The 14,887-nt window shown below is 46.0% G+C and overlaps 1 protein-coding gene and 2 non-coding genes across 3 annotated transcripts; 1 reads left to right on the forward strand and 2 right to left on the reverse strand.

The window, feature by feature from the left end:
* Positions 1–36: 36 nt before the first annotated feature.
* Positions 37–1,337, reverse strand: RNASE12 (ribonuclease A family member 12 (inactive)). Its single transcript, XM_039462958.2, has 2 exons — positions 1,223–1,337; positions 37–723 (listed from the first exon to the last, which is right to left on the reverse strand). Exons 1-2 carry the CDS (start codon positions 1,254–1,256, stop codon positions 242–244), a joined length of 516 nt encoding a protein of 171 aa, XP_039318892.2. The 5' UTR covers positions 1,257–1,337; the 3' UTR covers positions 37–241.
* Positions 1,338–12,621: 11,284 nt separating this feature from the next.
* Positions 12,622–12,693, reverse strand: TRNAP-AGG (transfer RNA proline (anticodon AGG)). Its single transcript has one exon. It is a non-coding gene; the product is annotated as a tRNA-Pro (tRNA).
* A 685-nt stretch (positions 12,694–13,378) lies between these two features.
* Positions 13,379–13,460, forward strand: TRNAL-AAG (transfer RNA leucine (anticodon AAG)). The gene has a single exon. It is a non-coding gene; the product is annotated as a tRNA-Leu (tRNA).
* Positions 13,461–14,887: the final 1,427 nt, after the last annotated feature.

Below are 14,887 nucleotides of genomic sequence, written 5' to 3' on the forward strand. Positions count from 1 at the left end.
CCAGAGACAAGAGACAAATTAAAACACATGTAGAACTTATGGTTTAATTCAGTAAAGTTTCTTTTATTGAAGCAGAATAAAGCAACCCCAACTCAGCAATACAGGAAGGATAAATTCCTTACCAGTGCCTTCCCCTTCCACTCAACGCATTGCCCCATGTCCATGTTCAGGTCTGCTTCAGGGACAGCCAGTTCCAATGCCATTGAGAAAAGAGAGTTCAGACTCCGGCACTGATCTTGAGTTATTTAACATAGCCCTGGAAACTCTCTGGCCCCAACTGATCACAAGTGATAAGAACAAACCCCTCTGTGGGGAAATAGCGGTACCTACAGGCAGGGTATCTTGTGCCTTCAATGAGCTGACAGACTGTCATTTTGAACTTTGTCTCACTCTGAAAGCAGAAAGTGGCCGAAAGGTTTTGACAAGCTACCTTCTTGGGAGAAGTGCAAAGACCATTGATTTTTCGAGGCCTTTCATGGATGAAGACATGCTCCTTTTTACAAGTGTGGTCGGGCTCCCTGATGATTCTTTGTATGATCATGTGGTTGCAGTACCTTGCCGGAACAGGAACACCTTCCTGAGGGTAGTCCACATGCAAGTGTTCTAAGGTTGATATCACTACTTCATTATTCACCTGATTTTCCCAGAACAGAAGCACCAAGAAAATGATCACCATTATTACCATCAGAGGTGAGAGTGCCTTTACATCTTTGGCTTTAACTGCTGTTGAGTAAGACAAGACAGAAAGTAGCAAAGGACAGTCAGATTCCTCCTGCTCCAACTTCTGGTTGCTCCCCCATTTTTGGAGTATTCTATTTCCTTCTCTCTGCTAAATAAAATCACACTGAACTTGCAAGATCCAGCTAGAGGCATAGTTCCCCAAGAAAGCCGTTTCTGACCATTTCAGCTCTCAAGAGTTTGATACTGAGCTGTTCCCTAAATTATTCTTGTTGTGTTTGTTTTCTTTCTACAAGTTCTTTGACAGCAGATACCACATCTCTTATTTCTCAAATCCTTCAAAGTGCTCAACATAGAGCTGGACATATAGAAGGTGGTCAAGGTTATTCAAATTCCTGAATAACCTTCTTTCCCATAATTTTCTCAACCCTAACTCCACCCAATTGCACATGAATTTAGTACCTTCTACTTATCTGTTCTTCCCAATTCCTTCCAAGTCCCTCCCTCTGTCAGTCCTGCTTGGCTCGGTGCTAGCTCCTCTCACCTGTCATTTTTCTGGTGGCTCTTACAGGTAACATAGTCTTTTGATCATGAATTTGAGAAAATCGCTTGTGTCTTGCTGTTCCCTGAAGATAACTGATAGAGAGCCAGTTGAATGTGGGGAGGGCCAAAGTAGAAAGAGCAGAAAGGAGGGACCTGCAGAGGGTGTTCTTAGGCACCACTGTGGAGGAAGAGAAGTTACCTTCAGCAGGAGAGTCAGGTAAGGCAGGTCCTGAATGTGTCTTCATTAAACGAGTGTGGACTTCTCAGAACATTTAGTGAAGTCCAGTGTGTACCAGCCACAGTGCTGTCTCTTTTCTAAATTTTCAGTCAGTCCTTATGACAAATACATGAAAGTTTTCATTTCACTGACAAATAAATGAGCTGCAGAAAGGTTAAGGTGGAGATGGGAAGTGAGAAGGAAAGCAAGAGTCCCACCCTGTCAGTACCAAACACTTGAATTCCAGTGTTAGCAAGTTTCATTCCCACGTGGTGTCCAGGACAGGACAAAAATAATTCCCTGGTAATAACATTAATCTTGATAAAGCCCTGGTCTTCTGAGGAGCATGGAAATAATTACCAAACTGCTGAACATGGGAATCAACTGGAGATTTTTTAAAAATTGTGGCTTCCGCCGGGCGCGGTGGCTCAAGCCTGTAATCCCAGCACTTTGGGAGGCTGAGGCGGGTGGATCACGAGGTCGAGAGATCGAGACCATCCTGGTCAACATGGTGAAACCCCGTCTCTACTAAAAATACAAAAAATTAGCTGGGCATGGTGGCACATGCCTGTAATCCCAGCTACTCAGGAGGCTGAGGCAGGAGAATTGCCTGAACCCGGGAGGTGGAGGTTGCGGTGAGCCGAGATCGTGCCATTGCACTCCAGCCTGGGTAACAAGAGCGAAACTCCATCTCAAAAAAAAAAAAAAAAAAAAAAAAAAAATTGTGGCTTCCACCTTGTTACATTCTGCTTTAATTGATATTGTGGGTGACCCCAACCCAGGTTGGGGATTCTTAAAGGATTCCCAAGTGATTCTAATATACAGCAAAATTTGGGAACCACTGAACCATGGTATACATGGGAAACCTACATGGGAGATTAGTGAATAGGGCTTAGTAAAAAGACAGTGGTTCAAGGTATTGAGACAAGAGAATTCTTTTTGTTGCTATCATCTCCCAGTGAGTTGATATGGGTATTGGCAAATGGACTGAGTTTTACTACTTCATGCCCTGAAGTCATTTCTCTTCTAGACAATAGCTACAAAATCTCTTCTGTGCATATCTGAGTCTTTCTAATTGGTAATGAGAAAGTGATTGCAGGGTAAAAAATTATTTAGAAAAAACAGAATCCTGGGGAAGACTTCAAAGAATGCATCCCTTTCTATACAACAACGAAAGCAGAATTTCAAATTGTGCAAATGAGCAAAAATGTGCATTCTGGGTGTGCTTTCAGAATTCAGACTATCCTGTTTTAGATATGTGTTGCCCAATGCCACGAAGTTATAAGTGCATGCTTAATTTTTGACATGATTTTCAATGAACAAAATTTGATTTTGTATATCTTGCAGTAACATTTCCAACTTATAAAGAGAAGTATATCTATGAACAGTAACATGTTCATTATTTCCTGCCAGAACTTCCAAGTAGCTGAAGTCAGATGCGTTACTAAGGGTACAGGCAGAGAAGCAATCCCTGTTACAAAGATTTTCCCCAAAGGAGGCAACTAAACCTATCCCTAGAGTATTACACTGCAAAAGGAGTTGAGACTGAGTCCAGATGTTAACTAGTGTGGCAGCTTGGAAGAAAATATTTGCAATACTTAAAGCCACCTAAGAATTAGCATCTACATATAAGGAACTCCCTCATGTCAGTCCTAAAAAGACAGGAAACCCCAGGGGGAAAAAATTATCAGAGAAAAGCCAATTTCAGAAGATGAAGCCAAAATGGGTAATGAGCAATGCTCCACTTCATTAGTAATCAAAGAAATGGAAGGTAAAATAACAAAGAGAGACTTTATAACCATCAGATTGACAAAAAAATGATTACCAAGAATTTTAAAAAACCAGATAATATCAAGTGCTGGTAAAAACATTGCTGGGCATAAAAACTGGTGTGGCAATACTAAAAAGTAACCTGGAAATGTTTGGTAAAATTAAGAATTTGACTTGAGACCTTGTAATCCCACTCCTGGGTGTAGACTCCAACCAAACATCACAGTATTGCTTCTATACCAAATCAAAACTAATTCAGAATGGGTGCAGTAGCTAATGCCTGTAATTCCAGCACTTTGGGAGGCTTACGCAGGCAGATCGCTTGAGGCCAAGAGTTTGAGACCAGCCTGGGCAACAAGGTGAAACCCTGTCTCTATAAAAACACAAAAATTAGTGGGGTGTGGTGGTGCATGCCTGTAGTCCCAGCTCCTCAGGAGGCTGAGGTGGGAGGATCACTTGAACCCAGGAGGTAGAGGCTGCAATGAACCAAAGTCATGCCACTGCACTCCAGCCTGGGTGACAGAGTGAGAGTCCATTCCACAAAAACAATTAAAACTAAGTTTGAGTCTTTTGGTTACTATATGTCCAGATGAAGTAGACAGACTAGGGCCTGTACTTTTCCAGAACAAGCTGCTCCTGATCTTGGGCAGGACATGTTCTGATGAAGTCATCAATCTCAGCCCTGCAGTTATAGCCCTGTGCTATGCACATGGGAGGTCCTGTTCCCCCTTGAGGGGTAAACAAGTCATTTCTTGCTTTATAACTTTCCTCTTGTGTCTGAAATTATTGCCGCCAGGCAATAGCCCAAGGAAGACCAGGCTAAGGGACCATTTCCTAAGCACGTCGTTCTAACAACTTCTGGGTAGGCCTGTGCCTTCAGTTTTCCACTTCTGAGAATACTTTGATCATAGCTTCTCCTGTGATCATAGCTTCCCCTTTGATCATAGCTTCTCCTGTGTGTCCCCAGGCTGAGCCCTCAACACTTCCCTTTGAATTCTCCTTGGGGAACAACCATTAGCCAGCCTTCCCCTATGGCACCTCCTAGACATTCACATCTTTCATCACACTCCTAGGCTTGAAATAACATGAATAATTGTACCCTGACCCCAAATAATCATGAAGGCTCTAAAGAACCCAGATGTGTTACAAACAAACTCCCTTTTCAGAAGCACCCGACTGGAGCAGAATGAACAGTGAGCTGAGAGTCACGAAAGCTGGATTCCTGGCTTGACATCGGTCCTGCCGCTAACTAGCTCTGTGACCCTGAGCTTCACCCCATGGGCCTCACTGGCTTCCTTTGAAAGTAGCTGGAGGCTGGGCGCGGTGGCTCAAGCCTGTAATCCCAGCACTTTGGGAGGCCGAGGCAGGTGGATCACGAGGTCAAGAGATCGAGACCATCCTGGTCAACATGGTGAAACCCCGTCTCTACTAAAAATACAAAAAATTAGCTGGGCATGGTGGTGCGTGCCTGTAATCCCAGCTACTCAGGAGGCTGAGGCAGGAGAATTGCCTGAACCCAGGAGGCGGAGGTTGTGGTGAGCCGAGATCGCGCCATTGCACTCCAGCCTGGGTAACAAGAGCGAAACTCCGTCTCAAAAAAACAAAACAAAACAAAAAAAGAAAGTAGCCGGGAGTTGGCAGAATTGGTGGGATGGAGGAGATGAAAACAACCCACAGTTTTAGAGGTGAAAAACCACCTCAGACTGTACCATCTTCTAAAGCAGGGCTCTATGCTTGTGTATTAGAAAGCTGAAACGTGGCTCCGAGGGGTTTACTGTCAACCTTACCTCACCGCAGTCATCTTTTCAAAACACAGATCCAGTTACGTGCCTGTGATATCCACTTTCTCCATCTAAAATGTGTCAACAGCTTTCCGTTTGTCTTAAGAAAATGACCACAGCCCTCACCTCTGCCTACCAGGCCTTGCATAGACAGCCCTACCACAAACCACTCTCTCTCTGTCTTCATATTCCTGCCACACACTCCTTTTTAGTTCCCTCAATTCCTCAGGCTTCCTTCCAACTCAGAGTTTTTGTTTGTTTGTTTTTGTTGCTGTCGTTTGTTGTTGTTTTGAGATGGAGTCTCGCTCTATTGCCCAGGCTGGAGTGCAGTGGCGTGATCCCAGTTCACTGCAACCTCTGCCTCCTCAGATCAAGCGATGCTCCTACCCCTCAGCTTTCCAGGTAGCTGGGATTACAAGTGTGCACCACCATGCCCAGATAATCTTTGTATTTTTACAAGAGATGAGGTTTCACCATGTTGACCAGGCTGGGCTCAAACTCTTGACCACAAGTGATCCACCCACCGTGGCCTCCCAAAGTGCTGGGATTACAAGCATGAGCCACCAGACCCAACCCAACTCAAGGTTTTTTCTTTTTTCTTTTTCCTTTCTTTCCTTCTCTTTCTTTCTTTTTCTTTTTTTCTTTTCTTTTCTTTTCTTTTTTTTTTTTTTAACATATCTGGCTCTCGCACTATGGAGTGTTTCTTACTCCACTCACCTTCCCCATTCTGCCTGGGTGAACCTATACATCCTTCCTTCCTTCCTTTCTTAGACAGGTCTTCCCAGAAAATCCAGAGTAAGCTAAGTGAGGTCTGCTTTGCTTGCATAAAACCATGTAATTTTCCTTATGGTCCTTGTCACTAACATAATAAATTTATTGTATTTTGTAGCTTTAAAAAATCATCTGACCATTCCATGAGGGCAGAGACAACATCTGTCTGGTATCCTGTAGAAATCTCTGTTCTAAGCACAGTGCCCGGAATACAATAAATGTTCAACAACTATTTGCTCAATAACTATTGAGTTCCTGAAATAATGTATTATCATGGCCTAAAAGAGCTACATTTTGCTCTTTATAATATCAGAGAGCTTTGCTTTATAAAACATATTCATCTTTTTTCAAGTTGCTTTAGTGAAACCAAATAGCATCCTATGGACATAAAATCAGATCAGTAAAAGGAAAGAAAAAGGTAGATTAATTCCTCCTTACTCTTCAAGGCCTTAAATCTAGTATTATATTGAATCTCTTTTCAGCTGTTAAAGACCCGGTCAGGGCCGGGCACGGTGGCTCATGCCTGTAATCCCAGCACTTTCGGAGGCCAAAACAGGTGGATCACAAGGTCAAGAGACGGGGACCATTCTGGTCAACATGGTGAAACCCCGTCTCTACTAAAAATACAAAAATTAGTTGGGCGTGGTGGCATGCACCTGTAGTCTTAGCTACTCGGGAGGCTGAGGCAGGAGAATTGCTTGAACCTGGGAAGCAGAGGTTGCAGTGAGCCAAGATCGGACCACTGCACTCCAGCCTGGTGCCTGGCGACAGAGCGAGACTCTGTCTCAAAAAACAACAACAACAAAAAACACAAGACCCAGTCAGGAGTTTGGCCAGTGGCTGCCAGATCTGCTCTGCTTTGCTTTGCTTCTGTATCCATGAGATGCCATCTGCCTTCATAAGCAGTTCGGCCTTGTTGCAGGAGCACCGCTTCCCTGGACATCAATACAGCTCTCTTTCGTTGTTCCATCCCCACCCTATGCACACAGAGAATCAGCAAAAAGTAGTGAGGCCCCTGGAAATTGACTTTCATCTACAAACTCTCCGAGACCCTAAATGGAAGACCCACACAGTACCTGCTTTATCCGCAAGGGGCAGATTCCAGTTTGACTTCACAAAAGTGTGAAGGGTACCTAAAGCAGAAACCCTTGCCCTATTCACACATATTTTGTGACCTGTCCCTGTCCCATACATTCCTCCTTCTATCCTCCAAGCACACCAGCAATGTTTTCTTAGGACTCACACTTATCTTAGATGAATCTTGGGACTCATCGTCACTTATAGTGACGGATCCCTCATCACAAAACCCTGGTGAAGTGAGGTTGGTGAGGTCCTGCTGGGTTATCCATGCCCTTCCCTGGCCTTGGTTTTCCTCTTCCTCTCGTCTCCCTACTTGTGGGCTTTTTGTCCTCATCTTAAGTTAGTTTTCTGATAGATTCTTATGAAATGGCTCTGCTATGTGCAACCCTGCTGTGTTACCAAAAACATTGTGGGGTTCACTGTTTGCTTAAAGTCCTAAGAGCCTGATGCAACCCCATACTTAAGCAGCTCTGCCTATAGGAAGTTTGCACCAAGAGTCATTGGCATTCATTCCCAGTTGACAGCTCTCGAAAGCCTACTTTGTGCCTTTTTATGTCCAGTTGGAAGAACTAGTTAGTGCTTCTTCAGGGCATTTATAGAGCCACACTGTGGCTGGAAGGAGAGCTACTGCAGAATAGCATCCAGCCGTGCCCCTCCTCACGCCTTTCCCTGAGGGTGGTAGTTCCTACACAGCAAGAGCTCTCTGACGTCAAGCCCCCAATGCTTCCACACTCCTTACCTTCCCCAGTGTCCCAGGATCAGTAGGCTCTTAAAAGCCTGTATAACTTTTCTATTTAAAACAATTCACACAATTCATCAACCAAATATTCATTGTGTATCTATTAGGTGCTAAGAACTTTTCCAGCCTCTGAGACTTCAGCTGTAAATGAGACCCTGGTCTAAAGGAGCTTCCTTTCTAGTGGTGGGGGAGGGAGAATTAACCACAACAGCAGCAGCAGCAGCAGCAGCAAAATTCAGGTGGTGGTATGTGCAATGAAGAATCAAAGTAGAGAAGGAGGGAGTAGAGAGTAAAGTGGGTGGCTGCAATCTCATATGGAGTGGACCGAGAAATCATTTCTGATGGGTGGAATCTGAGCAGAGATCTTATAGAGGTGAAGGACTGACTTGCAAATATGGGAGAGATAAGACTCAAGGCAGAGGGGAGAGCAAATACAATGGCACTGTAGTATTTCTGAGGGCAGCAGAGGCTAATGTAGTTGGAATGGAGCGAGCAAAGGGAGACAATAGCAGGAGATAAGGTTAGGGAAGCGAAGAGAGTCCAAAAAGTGGCAAAATCAGGTAGGGATTTCTCTAAGCCATGGCAAGGGGTTTCACTCTTATGCTGAGAGAAATTATGCTGATTGAAGTAGAGATTGTAAGGAACATGGCTGTGCTGCAGCCAGGCAGGCATAGGGCAGCAGGCATGGCCAAGGTAAACAGCCTAGATAACTCAGCGGGATTGGGGTGCAAGCGCACAGTCCCCTGTCTTATATAATTATAGCCATGTGGACACAACATAGAGAAGCTCCCCACTTGGCTCTCAGCCACTATTGTCTTTGTAGTGTGTAAATGCAACACTGACTCTGTGAAGGGGCTGCTGACTGAAGCCATGTCTCATTTACCTTCTGTCTTCTGAGTGTTCTTCCACGTCCCTGCCCCATGTCCACCCACTCCCCTCATCCCTCAGCTGGGGCTGAAAACTAACCCTTAGTATGGCAGAGATGCACAGAGGGTTGTAAGCAGAGAAGCAACGAACTCCTAGGATTTGACAGGATCATTCTGAGTACTTTGTGGAAAATAGATTTAAGAGCACAAGGACAAAACAGAGAGACCTGCTAAGGGGCTGCTGCAATAGGGCAGGTGAGAAGTGATGGCGGCATTGACTACAATGGTGGTAGTGGAGGTGGAGGTGGTGAGAAGTGTTTGAATTCTGGAAATAGTCTGATGATAGAGCCAACATCACTATTTAAGGGATTGAACATGAGTTTTAAGAGAGAGGAATAAAGGATAATTCCAAGATTATTTGTTTCATAGTTCTTCTAAATATCAGAAGAGGTATCAGAAGTTAAATACTCAACAGTGTCGCTAGGAGTGAGGTGAAAAATACCTGTGATTTCTAGCTCTTGTTCATCGGATGAGTCAGGACACATCTGGCTGAACCGTAAGATGTAAACACTGAATATCCCACTGGTAGTGGAAGAATGGAGATGAAGAGGGTGTTCTGAGGGTCTAGCCATCGTGTAGAAGGTGAAAGCCCACCTCTCCCCCGACACACAGTCACATACCCCTCTCAAACAAGTAGGATGAACCGCTAGGTTGTCTTTTTCCTCTTTGAGTTTCCTGCTTGTAGCGTAGTCCATTTCTGTGGCTTGGGAAACTAAGGGGGATTGCAGAGCTAAAATAATTTGGCACAGAGTTGTACCCAAAAGAAAACGTAACTAGGGAAGATCAAGTACTGGCTGGAAGGGGTTGATTCTGAGGAACGCAGAGTAGGACACAGGCAGCCTAGATTTAGTTAACACAAGTAACCATGCAGGGCATGATCTCCAGCTGTGGCTTGTAGAGCAACTTGGTAGCATCTGTAGCTCCCAGGGCAATTCCAATTACATCTTGGGAGCTTTTGAAAAACCACCATTCCCAAGCTGGGCAAAGTGGTCACGCCTGTAATCTCAGCACTTTGGGAGACTGAAGCAGGTGGATCACCCGAGATCAGGAGTTTGAGACCAGCCTGGCAGCATGGTGAAACCCTGTCTCTACTAAAAACACAGAAATTAGCCAGGCATGGCGGTGCATGCCTATAATCCCTGCTACAGGTGAGGCTGAGGCAGGAGAATTGCTTGAACCCAGGAAGCCATTGTGCCACTGCACTCCAGCCTGGGCAAAAAGAGCAAAACTCAAGGAAGAGGAGAGCCAAGGGACAGCGCTTAAAACATTGCTACGAGTGTCTGAAAAATAAAGAAAGACAAGAAGATTGAGCGCTGGCACCAGCTACAGAATGAGAACCATGTAACAAGCGATTAGGCTAGTGCCCAGGTCCCCAACTCCATGTCCTGTCCCATGCCTGGGTCCCCCCCAAGCCTCCCTCCCCCAGCTGCCCACCGCACCTTGGTCTCCCTTCTCTATGCCTACCTTCCCCCATCCCCTGCTGCTCTCCCTGAGCCTGCCTTTGAGCCCCCGTCATGTTGGGCACTGCTGCCAAAGACTCCCTCCACCCTGATGCTGGGATTCAGGCTCTGAATACAGCTCCTCTCTGGTCCCTGGGATGGAGCAGTGGGGATGGGGATGGGGAGATGTTTACAAAGAGGTTGCTCATTTAATAACCCCTCAGTTTGGGTAAATTACAAAGGTTCATCATTTAGGACTGTTTTTAGACCCTCCTGGCCTTGAACACGCCCATGGACACACATCCTTTCATTCCCTGTGTTGTGTCTCTGTGTACCCTCAGTTGTCAGCAGACCTGGACAATGCTGTGAGGACAAGCATTGGGGCAGAAACAGAGGCCCCAGGCTTCCACTGCCCCCTGAGACACACACCCTGATTGACAGGAAAACAGACCACTGCATTCAGGAACACTTCCCCTCCCCCACCCTGCCCAAGGGGCTTGGACACTCTCCTCTTTCCAAACGTCACCTTCGTGCTTCCTAGCAAAACAAAAACAAACAGCAAAAAACCCTTCCTCTGTCACCTTTTCTCCTCCTCCCTCTTCCTAACTTTCATCACAGTAGATTTCTCCCTTTCTCAGCCTCTCCCATCTTCTTTCTCTCCCTGCCTCTATACCCTTTTCCTTTCTCTCTCTCTCAAGCAGTAACACAGCAAAAACAATAGCAAAAAAGGGTATCTTAACCCAGCCTAACCTCTTCACCTCCTGCCACCAGCCTGACCAGGAAACTGAGAAACGGGCCCAAACCTGAGATTCTATTTGGGCCCATGCTTCTTAAGTGATCCACTTCTCCTGTTGGCAGAGCCAGATGTTCCCAGGCCTCGGGCCACTGGCTGGCACTGCCCTAGGTGCATGGCAGCATCCCTCGAGCTGTGTAGATGCCCGTAGAGGGGCTCTCTCATCCACTGGCTCCCGAGGTGGGCATAGGAGGCATTTAGAAGACCAGGGTATATGGGTCTGAAGGAACCTCATCCAAAGCCCCCAGCCTTTCTCCTTTCTCTGCTCTTAGGTAAATGAACACGCTACCCGCCTTTCCCAATGTCCTTTGACTCCGTTTCTTTGGCTCTCTTGCATCCTGTCTCTTACTCAGAACCACCTGTAGTCTCTCTCTCGTCGTCTCTCTGTCCCCTTCAATCTCTTTACTGAGCTTCCTGGGAGAATCAAATAACATCATGGTTATGAAACAGTAGAGTGACAGGCTCTGATGTCAGAGGCTTTGGGTTCATCATCAATCTTTTACTAACTAAAAAAAAAAAAAATTTTTTTAAGGGGTAAAAGGCAATGTCGGCAAACATTACGAGTTTGAGGTTGAGGTCAGGTGGTCTTCAGTGCCCTGTAAGAAAGGTTTGATTTTCCCAATTTCGATGAAGTCTTCCCTCATGAAAACCACCCCAAGTCATCCCAATCCCCCAACTTTCTCTATAGAAGCATCAGACGGATACTCAAGCTCTCACTTTCTCCCAAATCACATCTCTTAACTTTTCAATGCCCTCCACCCTCGGCTCCCTGCACAATTCATGGGAGGACTCATTTCTTGCCTTGAATAACCATTTTCTAAACATCAAGCTATTCGTCTTCTCCAAGGTGGCCAACAGCTTCCTGGCCGCCATCTTTCCATTTGACCCTGTCTTTCCCCATTAGTCCCTGGTAGCACCTACCCTCAGCCCACCTACCTCCCACAGTTTCCCCTTAGGAGACAGCATGCTGGCTGTGTCACCCAAGCCTGATGCTGGTGTAGGTGCTGGAATCAGCATGCAGCAAGCTCACAGTGCCTCTCGTCTGGGTGCACGCTCTCCCCAACAAACGTAACCGCCTCCCCTCCTAGAATACACTCATGTCCTCCGGTGCATGCACAACCACCCAGTATCTTTCTTTGTGATGATGTAGCCAAAAATAGAGAAAAAAAGAGAGACAGAGAGACAGAGAAAGAGACAGAGAGAGAGAGAGAGAGACAGAGAGAGAGAGAGCGAGCCATTCCCAGGATCCCATCCTCAGAGGTTACAGTTGTGATTGTTCTGGTATTGGACCCAGCAGTGAATGGTTTAAGTTTCACAGGTGAGTCTAATATGCAGCTACGCTTGCAAATCTCCCACCCCCATGCACACACCACCTGAGAGTCCCCCACCCCCATGCACACACAGAAGGGCTCAGTGAGCTCATGCTAGAACGAAGGAGCCTAGCCTTTATTATGTGACAAGACCTTCACCACATCTGCTACCTTCTGCGCTTACAATAGAGGAAAAGTGAGGGTTATGTGAAATATTAAAATATGCCTGTCCTGAATAACAATTCCTGGATAATAACTTAAGAACTGCAAAGAGAAAAGCTGGTTGATTTAAAATAATGACTATGTAAAAGAAATACTACATTTGTGATAGCACCTGGTATTTATCCTCCTAATGTAATAATACCATGACAAAGCATTTTTGCCTAAAGATAAAATACACATATTTGAAATAATGCAGCATTAAATGGTATTCACATACTAATAGTAACTTCATACGGTGCTTACTTGGTGCGATGGCATTTAACATGAATAAAGCTGTGGTCTTATTGGGGTGTGCACTTACAGAAAATCTGATTTTATGGGGGCCGGCTAACTGCCCGAAAGAAGAAAAACTGGGCTCGTCCGGGATTTGAACCCGGGACCTCTCGCACCCTAAGCGAGAATCATACCCCTAGACCAACGAGCCACCCGCGAAGACTTCTTTGGGTTACTAAACTTCAATAAGGCAAGTTTTAGCCACGTCTACAGTTGGTCGCTGTCTTCTTTTATAATCATGGGCATGGGTGACACCTAGTGGATAAAGTCAATCACTGCAGGCTTTCTCCCCCAGACTCCGGAAGGCGGCGCCTTGAGACTGCAGATCTCTCTTAGGCGTCAGCGGGAATCATTGAGCTGCGTGTTTTCACCTCCGAGTGAGCCAAAGGTGCCGCAGGACAGAGGGCGGGCAAATCAGGGACTGTCCCGAGTTCTCCGGCGGCCGGAAGGCATCTCGTTTGGACAGGTACCGACCGCCGCGCCCGCGGCCCGCCTGGCGAAAGCTCCGCCGCAGGGCGCCCTCGGTGGAGGGACCCCGGGGCCGAAGAGGGCCCCGCCGCTGCCGGATCGCCCGCCTGTGCCTGGCACGGGACTGGCGCTCCGAACCGTTAGACCTGACAAGGTTGCCCTCCCTCTCTCGGGACGCCTTGCGAAGCACGTATCATAACTCTTTCCACCAATCTCAACTATTGCAGCTCAAATGAGGAAGGTAAACAAACCAGAAAGAAAAGAAAGAAAAAATCCGATAAAACTACAGATAGAAGGTCATGAAGTTAGCGGGTGAGGAGGGCAAAGGAGGAAAGGGTAGAAAATATGCTTCCGGGCGTTCGCCGGCAGGTAGCGTGGCCGAGCGGTCTAAGGCGCTGGATTAAGGCTCCAGTCTCTTCGGGGGCGTGGGTTCGAATCCCACCGCTGCCATCTGTAGCTTTTTTTCTTCTTTCTCTTTTTTTGAACCATCCGTGTATCACGAAGACTGTACGGGCGCTACGACGTTAACACAGTCTCTTCACCTTTCTCTAGCACCCAATCTCTTCTCTCCAGTTGGTAAAGAAAGTAGCTGGGTGCTATTTTGCAGCGTCTCTTATTTCTGAGTCTTTGATAATGTGAAGTACTTCATGAAGACAGTAAAATCCCCTCAAGATCATAAAGATGCTTTTGAATCCATGGTTTCCTGAAGAAGGGAAAGTGCTAGGACATTAATATCATTAACGCGTAGCCTTCACTTTGCCTTGAAGTGGACGAGCGTATGTTGAGCGCTTTGCAAAGGCAAAAATAAACGAGCTTAATTTGCACCGTTGTTGAGGAGTACGGAAAGATGAATAAAAAATGCCTGCCCACAAGGAAACTCGTAGTCTAAACTGGAAAAACGAATGCTACAATGACCAAAAATGGTCTTGAAACATTGTATAACATGATTGAATAGAAAACAAATGCGGCATAAGGAAGGTAGTGCAGTGATGTGGGAAGGATGGTGAAGGGTCCGTGGGCTGGGCTGTTAGAATGCAAGCGGTGCCAATTCTCACATTATTAACTGTGTGACTTCAGCAAGCTGCTTACCTTTTGTGTGCCTCTATTTCCTCATTTGCACAATGGAGACAAGGCATACCTCTACTATGAAAATTAGTGAATACGTGTAAGATGCTTAGTGTATAGTCTGCAGAGATGAAAAAGATCAATTTAGGTTTCCATTTGTAACTAAATTCCATAGCCACGGCTATTATCCCTGGGAAAATTCCCATCTAACTCTACAAAAACGGGCAATAATAACTCTCCAACCACCACCCATATCTCAGGGGTAAATAACTTGCCATTTCATTGTGGCCTCTGGAGACCAGCATGTGTGCCCAGGAGTGTGGTCATATTCATCCATATATTCATTATTAATTGCCAACTACATAGTACACATTGCTAAGTGCTGAGGGTGCAAAATGGAGCACAAGAAAAGTTTGCCCTCCTGGAGCTTATATCCTAATAGGGGAAACAGAAAAAGAAAAGAAGGAAGGAACTGCATGTAATCATATTAAGTAGTGATAAGTGCTGTGAAGACCAATAAAGTAGTGTTGGGTATAATGGCAATTGGAGGCGATTTTAGAAAGAGTGGTCAAGGAATTGGCCGGGCGCGGTGGCTCAAGCCTGTAATCCCAGCACTTTGGGAGGCCGAGGCGGGTGGATCACGAGGTCGAGAGATCGAGACCATCCTGGTCAACAAGGTGAAACCCCGTCTCTACTAAAAATACAAAAAATTAGCTGGGCATGGTGGCGCGTGCCTGTAATCCCAGCTACTCAGGAGACTGAGGCAGGAGAATTGCCTGAACCCAGGAGGCAGAGGTTGCGGTGAGCCGAGA

This window comes from Saimiri boliviensis, chromosome 2 (assembly GCF_048565385.1).
Source record: "Saimiri boliviensis isolate mSaiBol1 chromosome 2, mSaiBol1.pri, whole genome shotgun sequence".
NCBI lineage: Eukaryota > Metazoa > Chordata > Mammalia > Primates > Cebidae > Saimiri > Saimiri boliviensis.

Coding starts and splice junctions, on each gene's coding strand:
- RNASE12 (XM_039462958.2), bottom strand. CDS start 1,256: ATGTTACCTGTAAGAGCCACCAGAAAAATGACAG. Junction 724..1,222: donor AGCCACCAGAAAAATGACAG/GTGAGAGGAGCT, acceptor CTTACTCAACAG/CAGTTAAAGCCAAAGATGTA.